The 16980-nt window shown below is 37.3% G+C and overlaps 1 protein-coding gene across 1 annotated transcript; it reads left to right on the top strand.

The window, feature by feature from the left end:
* The first annotated feature begins 5388 nt into the window (after positions 1–5388).
* Positions 5389–16158, top strand: LOC144667121 (centromere protein K-like). The gene is made up of 12 exons (XM_078528509.1): positions 5389–5511; positions 6390–6429; positions 7587–7757; positions 8639–8716; positions 9555–9633; positions 10072–10118; positions 10967–11049; positions 11717–11818; positions 13760–13829; positions 14319–14378; positions 14957–15019; positions 15501–16158. Exons 2-12 carry the CDS (start codon positions 6403–6405, stop codon positions 15657–15659), a joined length of 939 nt encoding a protein of 312 aa, XP_078384635.1. The 5' UTR covers positions 5389–5511; positions 6390–6402; the 3' UTR covers positions 15660–16158.
* Positions 16159–16980: the final 822 nt, after the last annotated feature.

The following is a 16980-nucleotide window of genomic DNA, read 5'->3' as shown; positions in this document are numbered from 1 at the left end:
AAATATCTAGTAAAAAAATTATGTGACTCAAACTCGAAATTCTCGCAATTTAAAAGGGACTTTTTAGAAGCTAGAACTTTCTAAACTTAAGATTCAATTATACTTTCGGTTCCCCATAAATAAACATAATTTGTTAAGAAGAAAGAAAACCATTAAAATACCAAGAAACCATTTAAATACCGGCCTTGTTACGAATTCAAATTAGAGAACGCGTGCTGCAGGAATAATCAAAATATACAAATTGAAAACTACACTACATACAAAGTGAAAATATTCTACTGAGTCAAACCTCGACTTGCTCTTTGTATGGGAACAAATCTTCTTGAAACTATCACTCAAGCGAGAAAGAAAACCGCAACGAGGATAAGAACTCAGAGATTAATAGACAAGGCAAAGTACACCGAATTAGCGAATCATGACTCGTGGACTGCAAGGCAGAATCGGGATAAGCCTATTCCCAGCTCCATAAAAGTTTCTTGCGCAATGAGCCTATTGTTCCGAAAATGTACTTCCCGCAGAGCCGAGTACTTTAATGCAATTAAAAATTTAGGATTTTTCCTGCGTTTCCATGGTAGTGCACTTACAAGACAGATTGCACCACAGCAAATTTTTCCCGCCCCCAATTTTCCCAATTTTGTTTCATTTTCAATTGATATTGCAAAGAATTACCATATAATTATGCGAATGCTGAACGATAATTTGACAGGACATTTCGTATGATGCAACATATCGGGAAATGTCTCATCGCTGCCTTTTCAAGTTGTGGTTTTCAAATATATTCATGGCTTAAACCAGCCTAAACAAATTGGTGTAAAACTCGAAATTGAAACAGAGCGAATATTAAATCTATTTAATGCTGCTGAAAACGGGGCTAACGAATGAAAACCTTTAAGTTGATGAGAACACTGTTTTCTACACACGCGCAAAAAGAAATACTTCTGACCATAGATAGCTACTAACTATGTTCTAACGCAGTAAGAGAGCGGAAGATCAAAGAACAATTAATTTCGGGGAAATGCGATTTCCGAAATATTCGCTCTCTGGGCAAATGATTTTTTTCTGGTCACTGTGTGAGGGCTGTAGTTTTCCATACATCTCCGTCAGTCTTAAACAATAACAATTGCCCATGTATTAAAAACCCAGGCAAAGTCCGCAAGACAATTTACCCATTAAATAATAATCGTATCACATCTTTTAGGAAACTCTGGTTTATCCTACACGGTCAATATCTCTAACATCAAATTTTAAGGAAATTATTTAAGTGTGAATGGACTTGATTTAAAATCACTATGTTTCAAGCCGTATCAATTGTAGTCCCAATTTGAAAATGCCGGATTTTTCTTTTTAAAAGATGTTTACTAAATTATTCCGCCCTTAAAAACTTGGACGATTGTTGTATAAAGTTAATGTTTCTCGGAAGAAAATGAAAAATTGAGGCTTTTTTTCTCCAATTTACGGGATAAGACATGAATTATTCCCGTAACAAATCTATTCAGCGCTACTACGCAGACAAGTTCTTTACAATATCTTTACAGCTTGATTCATCGGGCGTCAAGAATTAAATTTGTCCAGCGACCAACACTTTACTGCAGGAACACAATTTAATGCAGGATGAGTACAATATTTTGACAGTCTAAGCACAATAGAATCATGCAAGTTTTAGTTTTAGGTAAAACATAGCTATAAACAATGAAGAAAAGTAAACAATAGCATTTTTAGTTCGACAATTGAGAAGAGTAAACCTACTTAGTGATGTGTATATGTTGCCGCGAGCAGTCTACGACTTAAAATAGCCTTTCTTTTTGGCTTGGAAACGCTACCTCCTTGCAAACGAAGTTTATTCAGTAATAAATTTTGTACAATAATAACTTTAAATCTTATTTTTACATTTGCCTTTAGCCCCAAGGAAGACCATTAAAAGAAATGCATGGGGTACGCAGTGGCTTGAAAAAATACGTGTAGATGCATATTTATCAAGTCTGCGAACACGCGGCTGTCTCAAGACATCACAACAATTGTTTCCGTTCTTTCCAGACGCGGTCCCAGTATATAGTCCTCGCAATCAATATTGAATGAAATTTTAATAGCTCTTTGTCTGAAATGAAACAAATAACCGATTCATAAAAGGCTCCTTAAAGCACTGAAGCATGGACAAATCGTCTACAACTTAACGCTTTTGTGGCAGAAAATAAAAATTCCTGTGAGAAAATTTCACTTGGGCATGTACAAGTGCAACGCCCATGCGAATTCGCAGGAGTTCACGACAAATGAACTCGTTCTAGGCTTGGACAGTTCTGAAATTTTCTTAGTGATCAATTTGTCCCGAAAATTACCAAGAGAGAAAGAGAAGAGAGAGAGTTTTCGCCATTTTTTCAGTCCTTTAGGAGACATTTGCTCCCTTGTCTTAGCTGTCGATAAACTGAAAATATCAGACTTAATGTCTACGCTGTCTACAAAACAACCTAATATATGCGAAAACATGTCAATTATTGAGCAAACAAACGCCGAATCTGGCGTCATTCTGGCCAAAAACTGTTTATAAGGGTGTAACTGAAATTGTTTTTGGGTCAGGCAATGAACAAGCGAGCTAACTTTCTTTCCTGTTGAAAGCAAATCTTAGTAACCTTAACTGTTGGAAACCATAAAATAGAAAATAGTTTAATTTCAGTTGAAATAATCTTCGGAGTCTATTTTCGTTGTTTAGTTACGTTTGTGTAAGGTGACTATAATCCTCACAAAACGGATGTTTAATAAATATCACACTCGCTCTCCATTATTTCAGTATTTGTCTTTTTTTAGGATAAGGCAATATATGGAAGACGAATTATGAGAGCTAAAGAAACAGTCCGAATTATAACAAAGGGTGTATCCAAATTCTGTGATAAGTAAACCTTTAAAAAGCCGAAATCTATGACTGTCACATAGTTACGAACTAAACCCAACTGGGACAATTCTCAACAGCAAAAAGCTCAAACAGTTATTAATCCTCGAAGAGAGCTGTTCAGATGAGACCGTTAAGATTTTGGTCTGTTGAATTGAAGCTAAGAGTTAACGGTAACCCAGAAATGGGCAAGAATCGTCAAAACAGTGAAAATTGAACAAACCCATTAAGACGCCCCTTTACTGAACGGAATGAGGCTATTAAAAAATCTAATCAAAACTATCGGGCAAAACTGATTCTTTACCGCGGATTTGAGTATCTTTTTTATAACTTAACGGCCTTTGAAGACTTTGAAACTTTACTGTAACAAGCCCAATTTCTGCTTGGCCGAGACTAAAAGGTTTCAATTTCTTTAGCGCAACAAAATAAAGTATCACCTCAAGCCTACCGCATGAATTCCAACTACAACGTGTACATTCGACTTGAATCGATTTCAGCGAGCATGCCCAAGCAGAAATACAACAAAGAGCTATTATTTTTTCAGTGGACTCAATATGAAATTCAAGCTTGAATCAAACCGTTATTTCTAGCTTCAGCAATCCGCGCATCCACTTTGTACCCTAACTGAGTTGCAACCAAAAAAATCAGTACTGTACGGAATGAAGGAAATAAAGATCCAACTCTCTCGCGCTTAGTTTTGCTGTGTTTCCCTTTTAAATTGTTGCTTCAAACATTTCAAGCGCGAATTTAATTATCAGATCCGATATAACAGTTAACCGATTCTTCTATTTATGAGGTCATTAAGGGGTTTGCCAGCTGTGAAATCTCTGCCCTACTTATGAATTCCGGCGAAAAGCGTGCTGGCCTAAGAGCTTTGTTAAAGATTAACGAGAGATTATGACGAAAGAAAAACGAAGCTTGGATTGCATGATGCAGATTCGAAAATCTACGATTTGCTAGAAAACGCCAACGAGTATACACGCTCTGTTTATATGGAAGCTGTCAAATTCGATCACTCATTCAAAACCACTATTTCAATCCATGAAGCGATTACTGCTAGCTTTATTTGAACTGATTTTCACGAGAAATGCGTCCAATAATTCAATTTCCTTTCCTGTCGATGTTTGTTTTCTTGTTGAACCTGTAACAGAGTTGTATGTTTTGACAGAAATCGGTTGAAAATTGTCATTTTCCGGTTTCGCGGGGGCCTTTTTCTTGTTGTGAAAGAGCTCATTGTTTTGAACTGCAAAACAATGAACAATAGTTAACCTCACCTGATGTATATATTTGCATCACAATACCATCACCAAAATATCCGTTCACGGCTTCTTCTTGTTATAGGAATCGACAAACCCTTTTTCCTCCACATCAGGACGGCGCAAATCAAACGAAAGCGAATAATTTCACAAAGAAATAAAATCAATGTAAAGATCATTTGATCTTGATTGTGAAATGACCTTGAGGACGATTTAACACTCGATATTCCAATAAACGTCCTGTCGAGGCATATTTTTGCGGTTAAGTATTGTGTAAAGGAATGTCATTGAATGATCGAGTTTTTATCGCAAGCTCATCTCATGCAAGAAGACAACCATTTTCATCATGCAAAACGCTTCAAAATAACCAAACTCGACATTTCCATTCCTTTATTTAGCCTCGCTTTTTATTTGCAATCGAAGACCACCTTTCATAAGTTCCCTGTCAAAAGGCAAAACACGATCTCGTCGATTTCACAGACGATCGAAGGAAACCCTTTGGAGTTAAACTCGTAACATCCTGGGGGAATCCCCGACTAAAGTTTCAACATCTTTTAATACGAACGCAGAAATTTTGTTCACGAAGCATATGAGTTTTCAAAATGAGCAACAGTTAGAATCGAAGCCGCCTTTCAGTCAGTTGTTTACGATATGGAACTATTGTACTATTGTTACTTTTCATTACAAGCACTGACCGTGTTGTACTTTGTGCGGTCAAGTCTAGGCATGGCTAAAACATCATCGAACGTTCGATCAACATCGTGAAACAAAACAATTCGATTTCTCTTGTTCCAAATAACAGATGCAACCAGAATTCCATCACATTCGAGCTCTGAAATGTATTGCACCGTCTTCGAGCTTCCCTCCAAAATATCGCCGATCGTAATTGAATGAAATTTTTCACACTTACCTCGAATATTCAGCAAAAGGTGTTAAGGAATGGTGTGATCGCAGGGGATCTGTGCAAATTTCCACTTGATCTGACGAATTTGATGTCCTTCTCGTCTAGATTGCGCGAAAATCAAATCTTCACCACCGCCAGCCGCGAATGTTGAAAAAAATCTTACTACACCGTAACCGACGCCATTGTCCTTTCAATTTTTTTTACGCAAGTTGCTATATCAACAACAATTTAACGGATTTGATTGGCTGCCGATGACAATATGTTGGTCAAATTAGTTCATTCATGGAGTGTTGTCACTCAAGTTTACATCACGTGACGAGCTGTGATTCCGCGCGCAAAGAACCTGCCCAGACTTGTCAATAATCTCGGAGTGCAAGCGGCTGGTTTGAAACGATCAGCAATTTAATGCAGAGCGATCGAATGCTCTTGGTGTATTTTTGGCGATAGCGATTTGTACATCGAAGGTGAAGGTCAGTAATCTTGTTTCTAATCTTGGCCATACTCCATTATCTCAAAATGAGTCTGTATTGTTTAAACAAAGCTTTACGATCGCTGAACGATAATTTCCCGCCATTTCAAACAAGATGGCGCCTCGCAGCTAAAATACACAAAGATCCAGATTTTTACGCTAATCGGGTTAAACGGTTAAACTATCAATAAAATATTTAATAAATTGCTATTTTCGATACAGTCCTGCAACTAAATCATATTTTTGGTCTCAAAATGACTGGCTTTTCCTTCTGCATTTCAATCTAGCTGCAAGTGGTGATTTGCAAGCTCATTCAACCCGGGAAACTGTTATATCTACTAAAACTAAATCGTTTTATTTCAAGACTGACACCTTGGAAAATTACTTGTACTGAGCTCGAAGTACAGCTAACCTTTATAAATTATTTTCCATTGTTTTCCATTAAGAACCAATTTTATAATTATCTGCTCTGTTTTAATTTAGAGATAGAGAAAGCATTGTTTATTTATCCTGTGTAATATAAGTAAGCTTATTGGCAGCTTACATTTACAAAGGGGAACATTATTAAGTGGCTGACAGTTTTTTATTGGATGAGATGATTAAGAGCTCGCCATTTTTTGACCTGCCCAAACTCATGCCGATCATACTGACAAATTATCTAGCTAGCTGTCAGTCATGTTGCGACAGAGTGAGTTAGGCCTTTGTTTTCTAAGTTTAGGTATTTGGGCACAAAACCAAGCTGCTAGTGGTGTCGAGGGACTATAAAATATATTTTTTTGGATGACAAACTTGATCGTTACACACACACCAAAGTCCAAAACTATTAACTTGGTAGATTATTCTGTCAACAATCAGGGTTTTTCTTTTATTTTCCTTAGGATTTATAATCAACATGTCAAGGGACACCTCAGATCACCTGGTAAGAGCTGCTGCTGATGCATATGAAAATTCTCCATACTCATCTCCTTACATTTCTTATAGTACTAGTAGGGAGAGTTGGAAGGATTAATTTTTGATGATGTACATGATTGTATTAATTAATCCATTTAGCCTTGATGCCAACATACAAATTTCCATTACTGGTTTTTATAAATTTCTTTTAATTAGTATCAGTTGAGAGATGTTGTTTTAAAACATAAGGGCTAATAACCTTTTCTGGTACTTAAGTTTTGTAACAATAACTGATAATGGTATCCAATTTTTTTTTGTATACCAATTGAAAATGCTTTACCCAATTTATCAACAATTTTTTAGCCAACTCTCTGGGAGGCAAATTAGGTCTGGGATTGGCAAATACTACCGTAATAACTATTTTTAGCGGAGCTCCACAGCGGCCCAAAGGGCCGCAGAGCGGAGCCCCATACCCATAGAATATTCACAGAAATAGGAAAACCATGAACTTGAGTTTTCATGGTCATCATGGCTAGCGGCATGGCTCGCGGGCGCGTACGTACGGCGTACGGTGTTGCGCACTTCAGAAATAGATAAACCCTCATCTATTTGTTACTGGGCATCAAAGTTATGGTCAATTGACAGCTGTCAATACAAGGTATCCGCTGACCAGTATCACGTGATAATATCGCGGGCTCAGGTGTATAACTCATCGAGGTAACGCGTTTTTATAAAGTTGACCGCTGACCGGAAAATGGTTTTTCTATTGGATTGCGGGCTCATTAACTTTTTTTTTTTTCCTACGGTCAGTAAATTCAGATATTTTAATAAAGGGCAAAGTAAATTACCGGGGAGCTCCGCTTTTAGGCTTGGCTAAATCTATTTAATAAGCAAGTTCACCATGTGGGAAGTGCAGTGGCCTAATGGTTAGTGTGCTGAACTCTGAATCAAGCGGTCCGGGTTTGAGCCATGCCCTGGGTCATTGTTTTGTGTTCTTAGGCGAAACACTTAACTGTCAAAGTGTCTTTATAAATGACACTAATGCTGGGGGGGGATTAACCTGTGATGGACTAGCGTCCCATCCAGGGGGGAGTAGAAAAACTCCTAGTCGCTTCATGTTACAGAAACCAGGATAAGCTCCAGCCTTTCCTGTTACCTACCGTGTCTATAATGACTGTTTTCAAGGGTGTCCAAGATGCTCGCCGTTCTTTGAGCTTTGACGTTAGCACTGCCTTGGAAGATCAAGTTACCACCAGAGATAGTGAACGAGGTGCACAGATGGCTGTTGGTGAGAATATTCCAGCTGAAGTACAGCTAAGGAATGACTGTGAAAACCTTTGGCAAGAGTTAAATAATGTAAGTTGAACAAATAAACTAATGATATATGATACTGAAATCCTTCTGGGTGGAGTTGTTTGAAAGCCAATTAACACTAACCCAGGAATATGTTCATTTCTCTTGTTTTAAAGTGTTTTTATTGCTAAGGTTTTGTGGAGTTTGAGCTTAGTTGACATCAAAACTGAAGGAAAATAATTTTTTTAGAGAGATTTCAAATATTGATTTGTCCATAAATTTTTTATTAAAAATGATTTAAGCAAATGAATACTTAGTTATTCCCAACCCAGGTCGGAAGAATATAACATCGAAAAAAGTGAAGACCACCAAGTATTCAGATTTTATAAGATTTTTTCTGCAGACCGAAAGTCATTTTGTTAATGCATGCTCAATTTATCTGACAAGAGAACAGTGTACGTGCTAGTTGTACGCGTACGCTTTTGAGATTCTTAATGCATATATGGAAAAAAACTGCCTTTCTGGATACAACTAAATCGGACTGATTCTCAGATGTCAAGTCAACTATTAGTGAGGATTGAAGTTTTTTGGTAGTTTTTTATTGTTTCATCTTATTTAGCAAGTTTGAAGAAGTGCTCGAAAGGAAAATTTTTTGCACATCTGGCGGGTACAGAAAGCGTCAGTAGCCTGTACACGCAATACAGTGCGCCCTCTTTAAGCACCTTAGCAACGCGCGAGAAATCCGTCTGTGGGCCCTTAATCCATATTATATGGCAACTTATTTTTCAATTGATAGTTCTTGTCATCTGGACTTTCAGTAAAAATGCACTAAAAATGAACAATGTCTTCTCACCTCAAAGAAATCAAGACTCATTTGGGCAAGTGCTATCATGTCATTTTATTTTCATGCAAGCTGCATGCTAAATATTGCATTTTCGTTGTAGACCCATGCTCGCCTTGATGCAAGATCTTCAAATAATAACACATCTAATATGGAGGAAGAAGAGTTTGACGCTTCCAAGGTAAGCCAGTTTACTTAAAGGAAGATTATTTTTTGGTGCACACCAAATGTACAGTGTTGTATTTATATGAAAATGAAGAAAACAGCAACTTTTATTGAAGGGTCCCTGCAACCAGGTTCTAGGAGCATGAAGGAGGGATTTGTTCCAAGAGACAAATAGGTCTCTGAGAAACGTCCCCTCATGTGTGCTTCAATCAGGCTTCTAGCAGGGATTTGTTCTGGGGACAATTTGAAAGTATGAGATATGTCCCCTCATGTGTGCTGAAAACAGGCCCCCATGAGGGTTTTGTTCCATTGACAGTTTTAACTGTCACTGGGAGACTTCAAAGTCTCTGAGCAGGGTTTGTACGCGTCTTGAAAACCCTTGAATTTCAGGTGTTTTCGATTTCAAGGCCTTGAAAGTACTTGAAATTGGTTTTCAGTCCTTGAAAGTCCTTGAATTTTTATTGAACTCAAAAGCTCTCAAGGCAATGAGAAGACCGCCAAAAAAGGCGATTTTTCTAGTTCCTCAGCAAGCACATCAACGGCATAGTAGACCGTAAATCGTTGATTTGGGGTAAATTACATGAAAAAAGTCCTTGAAATTTCCAAGAAGGGTCCTGGAAAGTCCTTGAAAAGTCCTTGAATTTTTGGCCTGAAAAAGTGAACGAACCCTGTCTGAGAAATGTCCCCTCTTGTATACCACAATCAGGCTCCTAAGAGAGACTCCCAGGGACAAATAAGTCTCTGAGAAATGTCAAGCTTACCTTAATGCAACAGAAATATTCAAACAATCTAGTACAGCACAGATATAATTTAGTTCGGTGAGTGATTTAATTCTTTGATACAAATGTATACAGGTACTTGAAAGAGTCCTGAAAGTAAAAGAGAAAAAACTTCAAACAGAACTCCTAGCACTGGAAAACCAAGGACTTCAAGGTACATAATTACGGAATATACCGGTAACATTAAATTTTGTATTTTTTAATTATGCAGTAGGCCAAGTTATATGCTCAAACAGTGAATATCCTGCACGCTCTGCATGCGTGTCAATTAATGGACATTTGAGGGTTACATATATCAATGTACTTTATTTGCATCTTTGAGGAATTGTCTGGTCAGCTATGAGCTACCGTAAATAAAGGCCAAACAATCAAAAAAGTCATTTGCACAAAAATAACATAGAAACATACCTTGCTGGCCACAAGCAACACATTTTAACATGCACAATATTTAAGCTTGAACATGCACACAAATCAAAATATTGTTTTTGGACAAGAAAGAAACCTACCTGACCTTTGACTTTCCGTTTTTTGTATTTGTTTTTTTTGTATTTTTTTTTTCCAAAATGTAATTTGTACATTCTTTTATCACCAGTGACATCAACAAATCCTGAATACACTGATACTCGTCTAAAAAGCCAGGTAATGTGGTTACATGTATTTCTTGAAAACACATCACAAGCTCTGTAAATGATTGTATGGCAAGCAACATAAAGATCAATGATCCACAGATGTACATGAACCTGTAGGGCCCCCCCAAAAATGCTGTCCATATGTCTGGGAGAAGTAGATTTCCCTGCAGGGCAAACAACTTTTCATTCTCACCTCTGGGCAAGGGCCCGGCAGTCATCTGCTGACTTAAATGCAAAAAAAGTAAACTAAGACAAGCATGCAACTGCCTGGGGCAAGCAAAATTTTAGAGGTGTTTGTCTGAAGGGCAAGCAGGAATTCAAGGTTTTTTTTGGAGTCCTGATGCTGTATTAGGGGTATCGAATGGTCTTTGCGAGCATTTGTGAGCACACGAGCAGAGCGCTTTTTTGCAAACATGAGCACTGACAAACAGCCTTGCGAGCAACGAGCACTTTTGAAAAAGCTACCTCCTCGAAAAACCAAACATGCGAGTACTTTTAAAAATATTTGACCACGAGCAAACGAGCACTCATTAAAATTTTGCGAGCATTCCGAGCAAAAGCCTAATTTTGTGAGCACTGCAAAATTTTGCTGGACAATTCATTACCCCGGCTTGTCTTGAAATTTGTTGCACACTGTACAATATTAATGCACCGGTATTAGGGTACGCTGAACTTGTTTCACAGATTTTGTCAAGACCTGCAAATTTCCATGGTTTGCTTATAGTCCTTATTAGTGCACTGTACTGCATGCAGTTCTTGCACTTTAACACAATCACCTCCCCAACTATATAAGTCTATGAAATTATTAAGTGTGTGATATTGAGGGAAGGTGCTTTATGTTCACTTCGTCAACTTTAGCTGCTCACCAGTATAAAACAGTTGGAAGAGACATTGGAGGTTATCAAAGGACAGCGGAAAGAAGTTGAAGATGAACTAAAAAGGTAGGGAAAATAATTATTGTACTTTGTACATGTATAATACTGGTTTTGAATTGAAATTATTTTGCATTTCAAAAATCCTTTGGTTTCTATTATTTAAGTGTCTAAATTTTTTTTTGGTGCAAACAAGAATAGGATGTCAAAGTCAAATTTTTTTTTTTATATTAAATTTCTAGTGATTATCATTCAATTATTACATTATAAGACCAGTTATTATTAGATAAGTATTAGATTTTTATATTATTATTATTCGATATTTTACACATAATATTTTTAATTGTCTTTTCTTAATTAGTATTCACTTTGTGTCCCCAAATAAGTATGGGATTTTGATTTCCCAAGCTACCGGTATGTGGTTTTGACACATTAATAAAGTTTCTATATCTATTCTTTAACCATTACAGGTCTCTAAGTGTTCTCAAACGTGATACAAATCAAGCCCTACAATAGGGGCTTACAATCGGAAAAGTTATTTTTCTTTAAGAGCTATCACTTAACATCAGCGCATGGGTTTATATTCGGAAGAACAAATTCTTCCTGAGGGTTTTTGTCTGAGATTTTTTGGGGGGGTTTAGGGGGTGGGGGTGGGGATGGGGCTTATTTTTAAAATTTTAGGGTATTCCAAGTTTGAGCAAAAGTAAGACTTTCCAAGTGTTTTGCTGACACACAGGGAAGAAGAGATTCTCAAGCAACACAAAGAAGTTAACAACTCCCTTTGTATGAAAATTAACAGCCTGGAACAAGAGAAAGAAAATGTACAGGGTGTAACAAGGTAAATAATAAAGAAAAATTGTGGTTTTTACTAAAAATGTAAATAACTGTATGTTTAGAAGGAAAAGCTTTGTAGCTGAAGTTAAGGTGGCCCGCGGGTATTTATGAGGCTGACAGTTGCCTTTTTTAAGTGCGTTTTAAAACGGGAAAACGTGAAGCGATTGCTTAGATTTTTGAGCATCTGAAAGAATAATACTTAAATTATATAAAATGATAAATTTTATAGCGATCAAACGCGATTTGTTTAAGTTATAAGCAATTTTCGGAAGCCTTCGTTTTTAATAAAATCCGATTATTTTTAAAATGCCACGGTGAATTTTTCTGTAATTACCCCAAAACGCTGCCAAACAGTTGAAGTTTACTCACAACAACTTACAGGAAAATCCACTCCGTAGATTTCCTGAACGAGCGACATCTTTATTTTGCCTTTAAAAACTGTTGTGTTATGTGTCGGTCTTGACCGTCGCATAAATGTGATACTTATAATAACCCAGTACCAGCCAGTTTGAAGCTGATGTCACCTTAATCTTGTGTGTAAAAGTTAAAAAGATCGTATATTTACATCAAATATTAGCAGTCAATAAAGATGGATGGTAATTTTCAGCCGAATTTTTGAAAATATCAAACAAATGACGTTATTTCAAATTGCGAAAAATTTGTCGATTTGTTTTGCATTATTTTAAAGCTGCAGCTAGAACAGGATATTGCAAAGATTTGTGCCGAGTTTCAGCGTGTTCCTTTCATACGGTTTGAAGAATTTCGGTCGCAAAGTCAGGAACATTTGCTTTCCAAGTTCTAATCGCTTTGTTAACCTCGCATTTCGAATGAAATTATTCTGTTGTTGTTCGAAGAGAGTTGTTACTTCCAAATTCCGCACGATCTTCTGCCATCAGGGAATACATGTGCAGGAACGGTAATTGTAATATTAGTAGTAACTATTTCAGGTTGTGTTATTTCCAAGTGGCAGAAGATCATGCGGAATTTTAAAGTAACACCTCTCTTCGAAAACAACAGTATAATTTCATTCGAAATGCGGGGTTTGCAAAGCGACCAGAACTTGGAAAGCAAATGTACCTGACTTTGTGACCGAAATTCTTCAAACCGTATGAAAGGAACTCGCTGAAACTCGGCACAAATCTTTGCAGTATCCTGTTCTAGCTGCAGCTTTAAAATAATGCAAAACAAATCGACAAATTTTTCGCAATTTGAAATAACGTCATTTGTTTGACATTTTCAAAAATTCGGCTGTAAACCATCCATCTTTATTGACTGCTAATATCTGATGTAAATATACGATCTTTTTAACTTTTACACACAAGATTAAGGTGACATCAGCCTCAAAACTGGCTGGTACTGGGTTATTATAAGTATCACATTTATGCGACGGTCAAGACCGACACATAACACAACAGTTTTTAAAGGCAAAATAAAGATGTCGCTCGTTCAGGAAATCTACGGAGTGGATTTTCCTGTAATTTGTTGTGAGTAAACTTCAACTGTTTGGCAGCGTTTTGGGGTAATTACAGAAAAATTCACCGTGGCATTTTAAAAATAATCGCATTTTATTAAAAACGAAGGCTTCCGAAAATCGCTTATAACTTAAACAAATCGCGTTTGATCGCTATAAAATTTATCATTTTATATAATTTAAGTATTATTCTTTCAGATGCTCAAAAATCTAAGCAATCGCTTCACGTTTTCCCGTTTTAAAACGCGCTTAAAAAAGGCAACTGTTAGCGTCATAAATACCCGCGGGCCACCTTAATGTGGGTAAAAGGAGGCACTGTTGAAGTAAAGTGTCTTGCCCAAGAAGTTGCAAGAACACAATACAGTGACCCTGGTCAGGGCTGGAACCCAGACTCAATCTAGAAATGGGGGAGCTAACTGTTAGGCCAGTGAACCCTCCTGCAGTTGCTTGTTATTAACCTATTTTCTTTTTCAGTCAAGTAAAGGATCTTGAAAGACAAAATAAGGCTGCAGATGTGTATCTTGTTCAGACCATGAAGAAACTGGTAGGTATTGTTATTTTCGTGTTGAAAGTTATAATGTTGAAATCCGTAGATCAAGGGGCTTAATTAGTTTCTTCTGCAGGTCTATATGTTTGCTTTTCCACCCTGTCTGTCTGTCTGTCTGTACCACATTCCAAAAGCAGAATATTATAAAGGGTCCTTCTCATATAGACGGTGAATGCTGTGGAATTCATTACCTACTGACATACATAAATAATTTTTAAAGGAAAACTGGCCAGTAGGCAAGAAACTGTTAACTAAATTTTATTATTTGTATTTAATTTTTTAGTGTAACAATATTTACTTCTGTTTCAATATGGCTTTCATGTTAAGAAGTTTTAAGCTTATGAAATTTCTGTATTCAAATAAAAGTGAATAAATCAATCTGTCTGTCTGTCTGTCTGTCTGTCTGTCTGTCTGTCTGTCTAAAAAAACGAATAAATTGATTTATTAATAATTCAGTCATCATTTGTGTTTCACATTTTTTCTTAGGGTTCCTTTTTGTCCACAAACTTCCCACTCCCATCAGCTACTGATATGAAAGGAAACAAGGTAAAATATTATTGTCATCAGAATTCAAAGTCTAACAGTACCAGTACACATACATGTACAACAGAAAGACTAAAATCGGGGATCACACTCAAATTGTGCCATATGTAATGCAGGGTGTTCATTAGGCATCGGAGATTCAGAGAATTCTCCTTCTACTACGTAGAATGTTCCGGCTAAATTTCAAAGGCCTCTACCTATTTTTTTTTATTAAGATGCGGAACCTTTTAAAATCATTCTCTGGTTACTTAACATTATTCTCCTGCTATTGCAATTCTTAATGAAAACCGTGGTAATGACTTGCGTCTGTTTATAGACCTAGTTAACAATTTTATGAGCCCAAAATTTCTAGTGATATGAGCAAACAGTCAACTATGAACAGCTAAGTTGACTATACTTATTGATTAGTCTAATTGTTAAGTAGAAACTCCAAGGAATTACAGTCCAAAACCTATGGTACAATTGATTTTAGCTAAAGCACACACCAGTTAGCTCAGTTGGTGGAGGTCAGGAATACCATGAGTAAATTAAGCTAGCAGTGTTCTGTGTACATAGGTTCTGTTCATATCTTTTTCTATTAGAATCTAGCAAGAGCACCTTTAAATCCAGACATCAGATACATTTCACTACAACAACTGACGGAGGTAAGGAGTTCATGATACAGCCCAAGGGGGGATGGGGGGAGTGGGGGGCTGCCATATAAAGGAGGCAGGGATGCTTGTCATGAAATTTGAATTAAATCCCTAAAGGAGACCAAACCTCGGCATGGCTCAAGCATTTTTGACCCTGGCTAAAGGACCAACCAGTTAGCTCAGTTAGTAGAGTGCAGGAATCTTGGGTTCTTGGGTCTTAAAATAACTGAGAAGAACGTCATGCTGTCTTTGCAATGACATCTGCTAATGGCTAGATGTTCTAGTTTACTTGGATGACGGCATGATGATGCATGCTATACTGCTGAAATGCTCGGAGATATTAACTTTGTTAAAAAAGCTTCTGTACAATCTGAGGGTAAATAAAGTGTATATTCTTGCCTGGTCAGTCTAGACTCGGTTTGAACCTGGGGTGGTGTCAGTTAAATAAGACTCTCACGTTTACCTCAGAAAATACTAATTTTTGTCTTTACAGGACCTGATGAACATGTCCTACAGCAGACCTCACGACCCGTACATAACAATCGTGGATACTCATTGGCCACCTTATATTGAGCTGTTGCTAAGGTGTGGCATAGCACAGCGACATCCTCAAGACTGCAATCTTATCAGACTTGTTCCTTTCAACCGATAGTCAAGTCTGGTTACTCGTGGTACCACAGAGGAGAACACTTCTCTGAAACAAGGCTGGATAGAGATGTTTACATTTCATAACCTTAAATGCACAAATTGTGAAAGGTGACATCTCTAAAAAAATTATCGGGCTGGATAGGGATGTGGGATGTTTACATTTTATAACCTGAAATGCACATGTGAAAGGTGTCATCCCCTATGCCTGCATTTAGGGTTTCAAAAAAACTTGGGGAAGATATTGTAGATAGAGCTAAAACCAAAGTAGGCAGCTACATATAAGGCAATAATTTACCAGCATCACAGGCATGGATTGTCAGGGCTCAATGTGTTGTGAGGGCTTTGTAGATGCAGCAATTTGCATGCATTGCAGGCCGGTGATACTTGGTATGGTTTCCTAGCATTAGTTGGTATACAGTGTTTGCATAAGGCAATGAAGTTGTAACCTTCTGCTTGCATAGTGAGCTCATAAGCTCTCATAGTATTAGGTAATATTTTCACCACAACAAGTGACAGTTCCTTGAGCTTCTATTAATAGCAGTTGACTCTAGCCTGCTGGATAGAAACCAGCAGTAACAGCCAAATCACAGGAACACGTTGTTTTAGTCAGGTTAGACTAGGAGTCTAGCCTCATATTGTAGAAAGGTTTTTGACAGTAAATGCCAATGGTGAAGTGCAGTTTGTGAGAGATAAAAGCCTTGGTGTTCAAGCTTCACTCACAAGAAGAAGTATGAGCCAAATAGTCTAGCTAGCTGATTGATAATTGCAGATAAAACAGCTGCGGTACCATGCATACAGCTGTACTCTGGCCCAACTGTTTTCTATTAGCAATAAGCTGCTCACAGTTCATCAATTTTTGTTCACTTAAAATATCATAAAGAAGGTCTCCACAGGTTTACCCATAAAAGTTCTAAACTTAAAAAATGTTCTATTGGAGCAAAATTAACTGGATTAGAAATGTAACTGTTGGTTCTGTAGAACACTACCACAGATTGAGTCAGACTGCTGAAGTGCACAATTATTTAACTCGAAACTGTTTGCCAGTTTTAGACCCAAGGCAGTTTTACAAAGTGGCAACAGATTTGAATTTTGAAGAAGAAATGATCGCCCATAATCCTTGCTTTGTTTACATTGACTAGTCTTGTTCATTTCTGGTACTGAACTGACAAGTCAGACCTATTCCTGGCGCAAATGGGTGTACACTGCTACCTGTACAGCTTGGCACACACTAGGGGACTAGTCGCAGGGAATAGTCGCAGGGACTTATCCCTTAGTGTGTACTGGAAAAAATTGACCGATTTGTGGGTTTATTAATCCCTGCGACT

The sequence above is a fragment of the Oculina patagonica genome, chromosome 10 (genome assembly GCF_052425735.1).
Source record: "Oculina patagonica isolate OP01 chromosome 10, crgOcupat, whole genome shotgun sequence".
NCBI lineage: Eukaryota > Metazoa > Cnidaria > Anthozoa > Scleractinia > Oculinidae > Oculina > Oculina patagonica.
The sequence above is the reverse complement of the archived record's forward strand: the minus strand, read 5'-3'. Positions and strand labels throughout refer to the sequence as shown.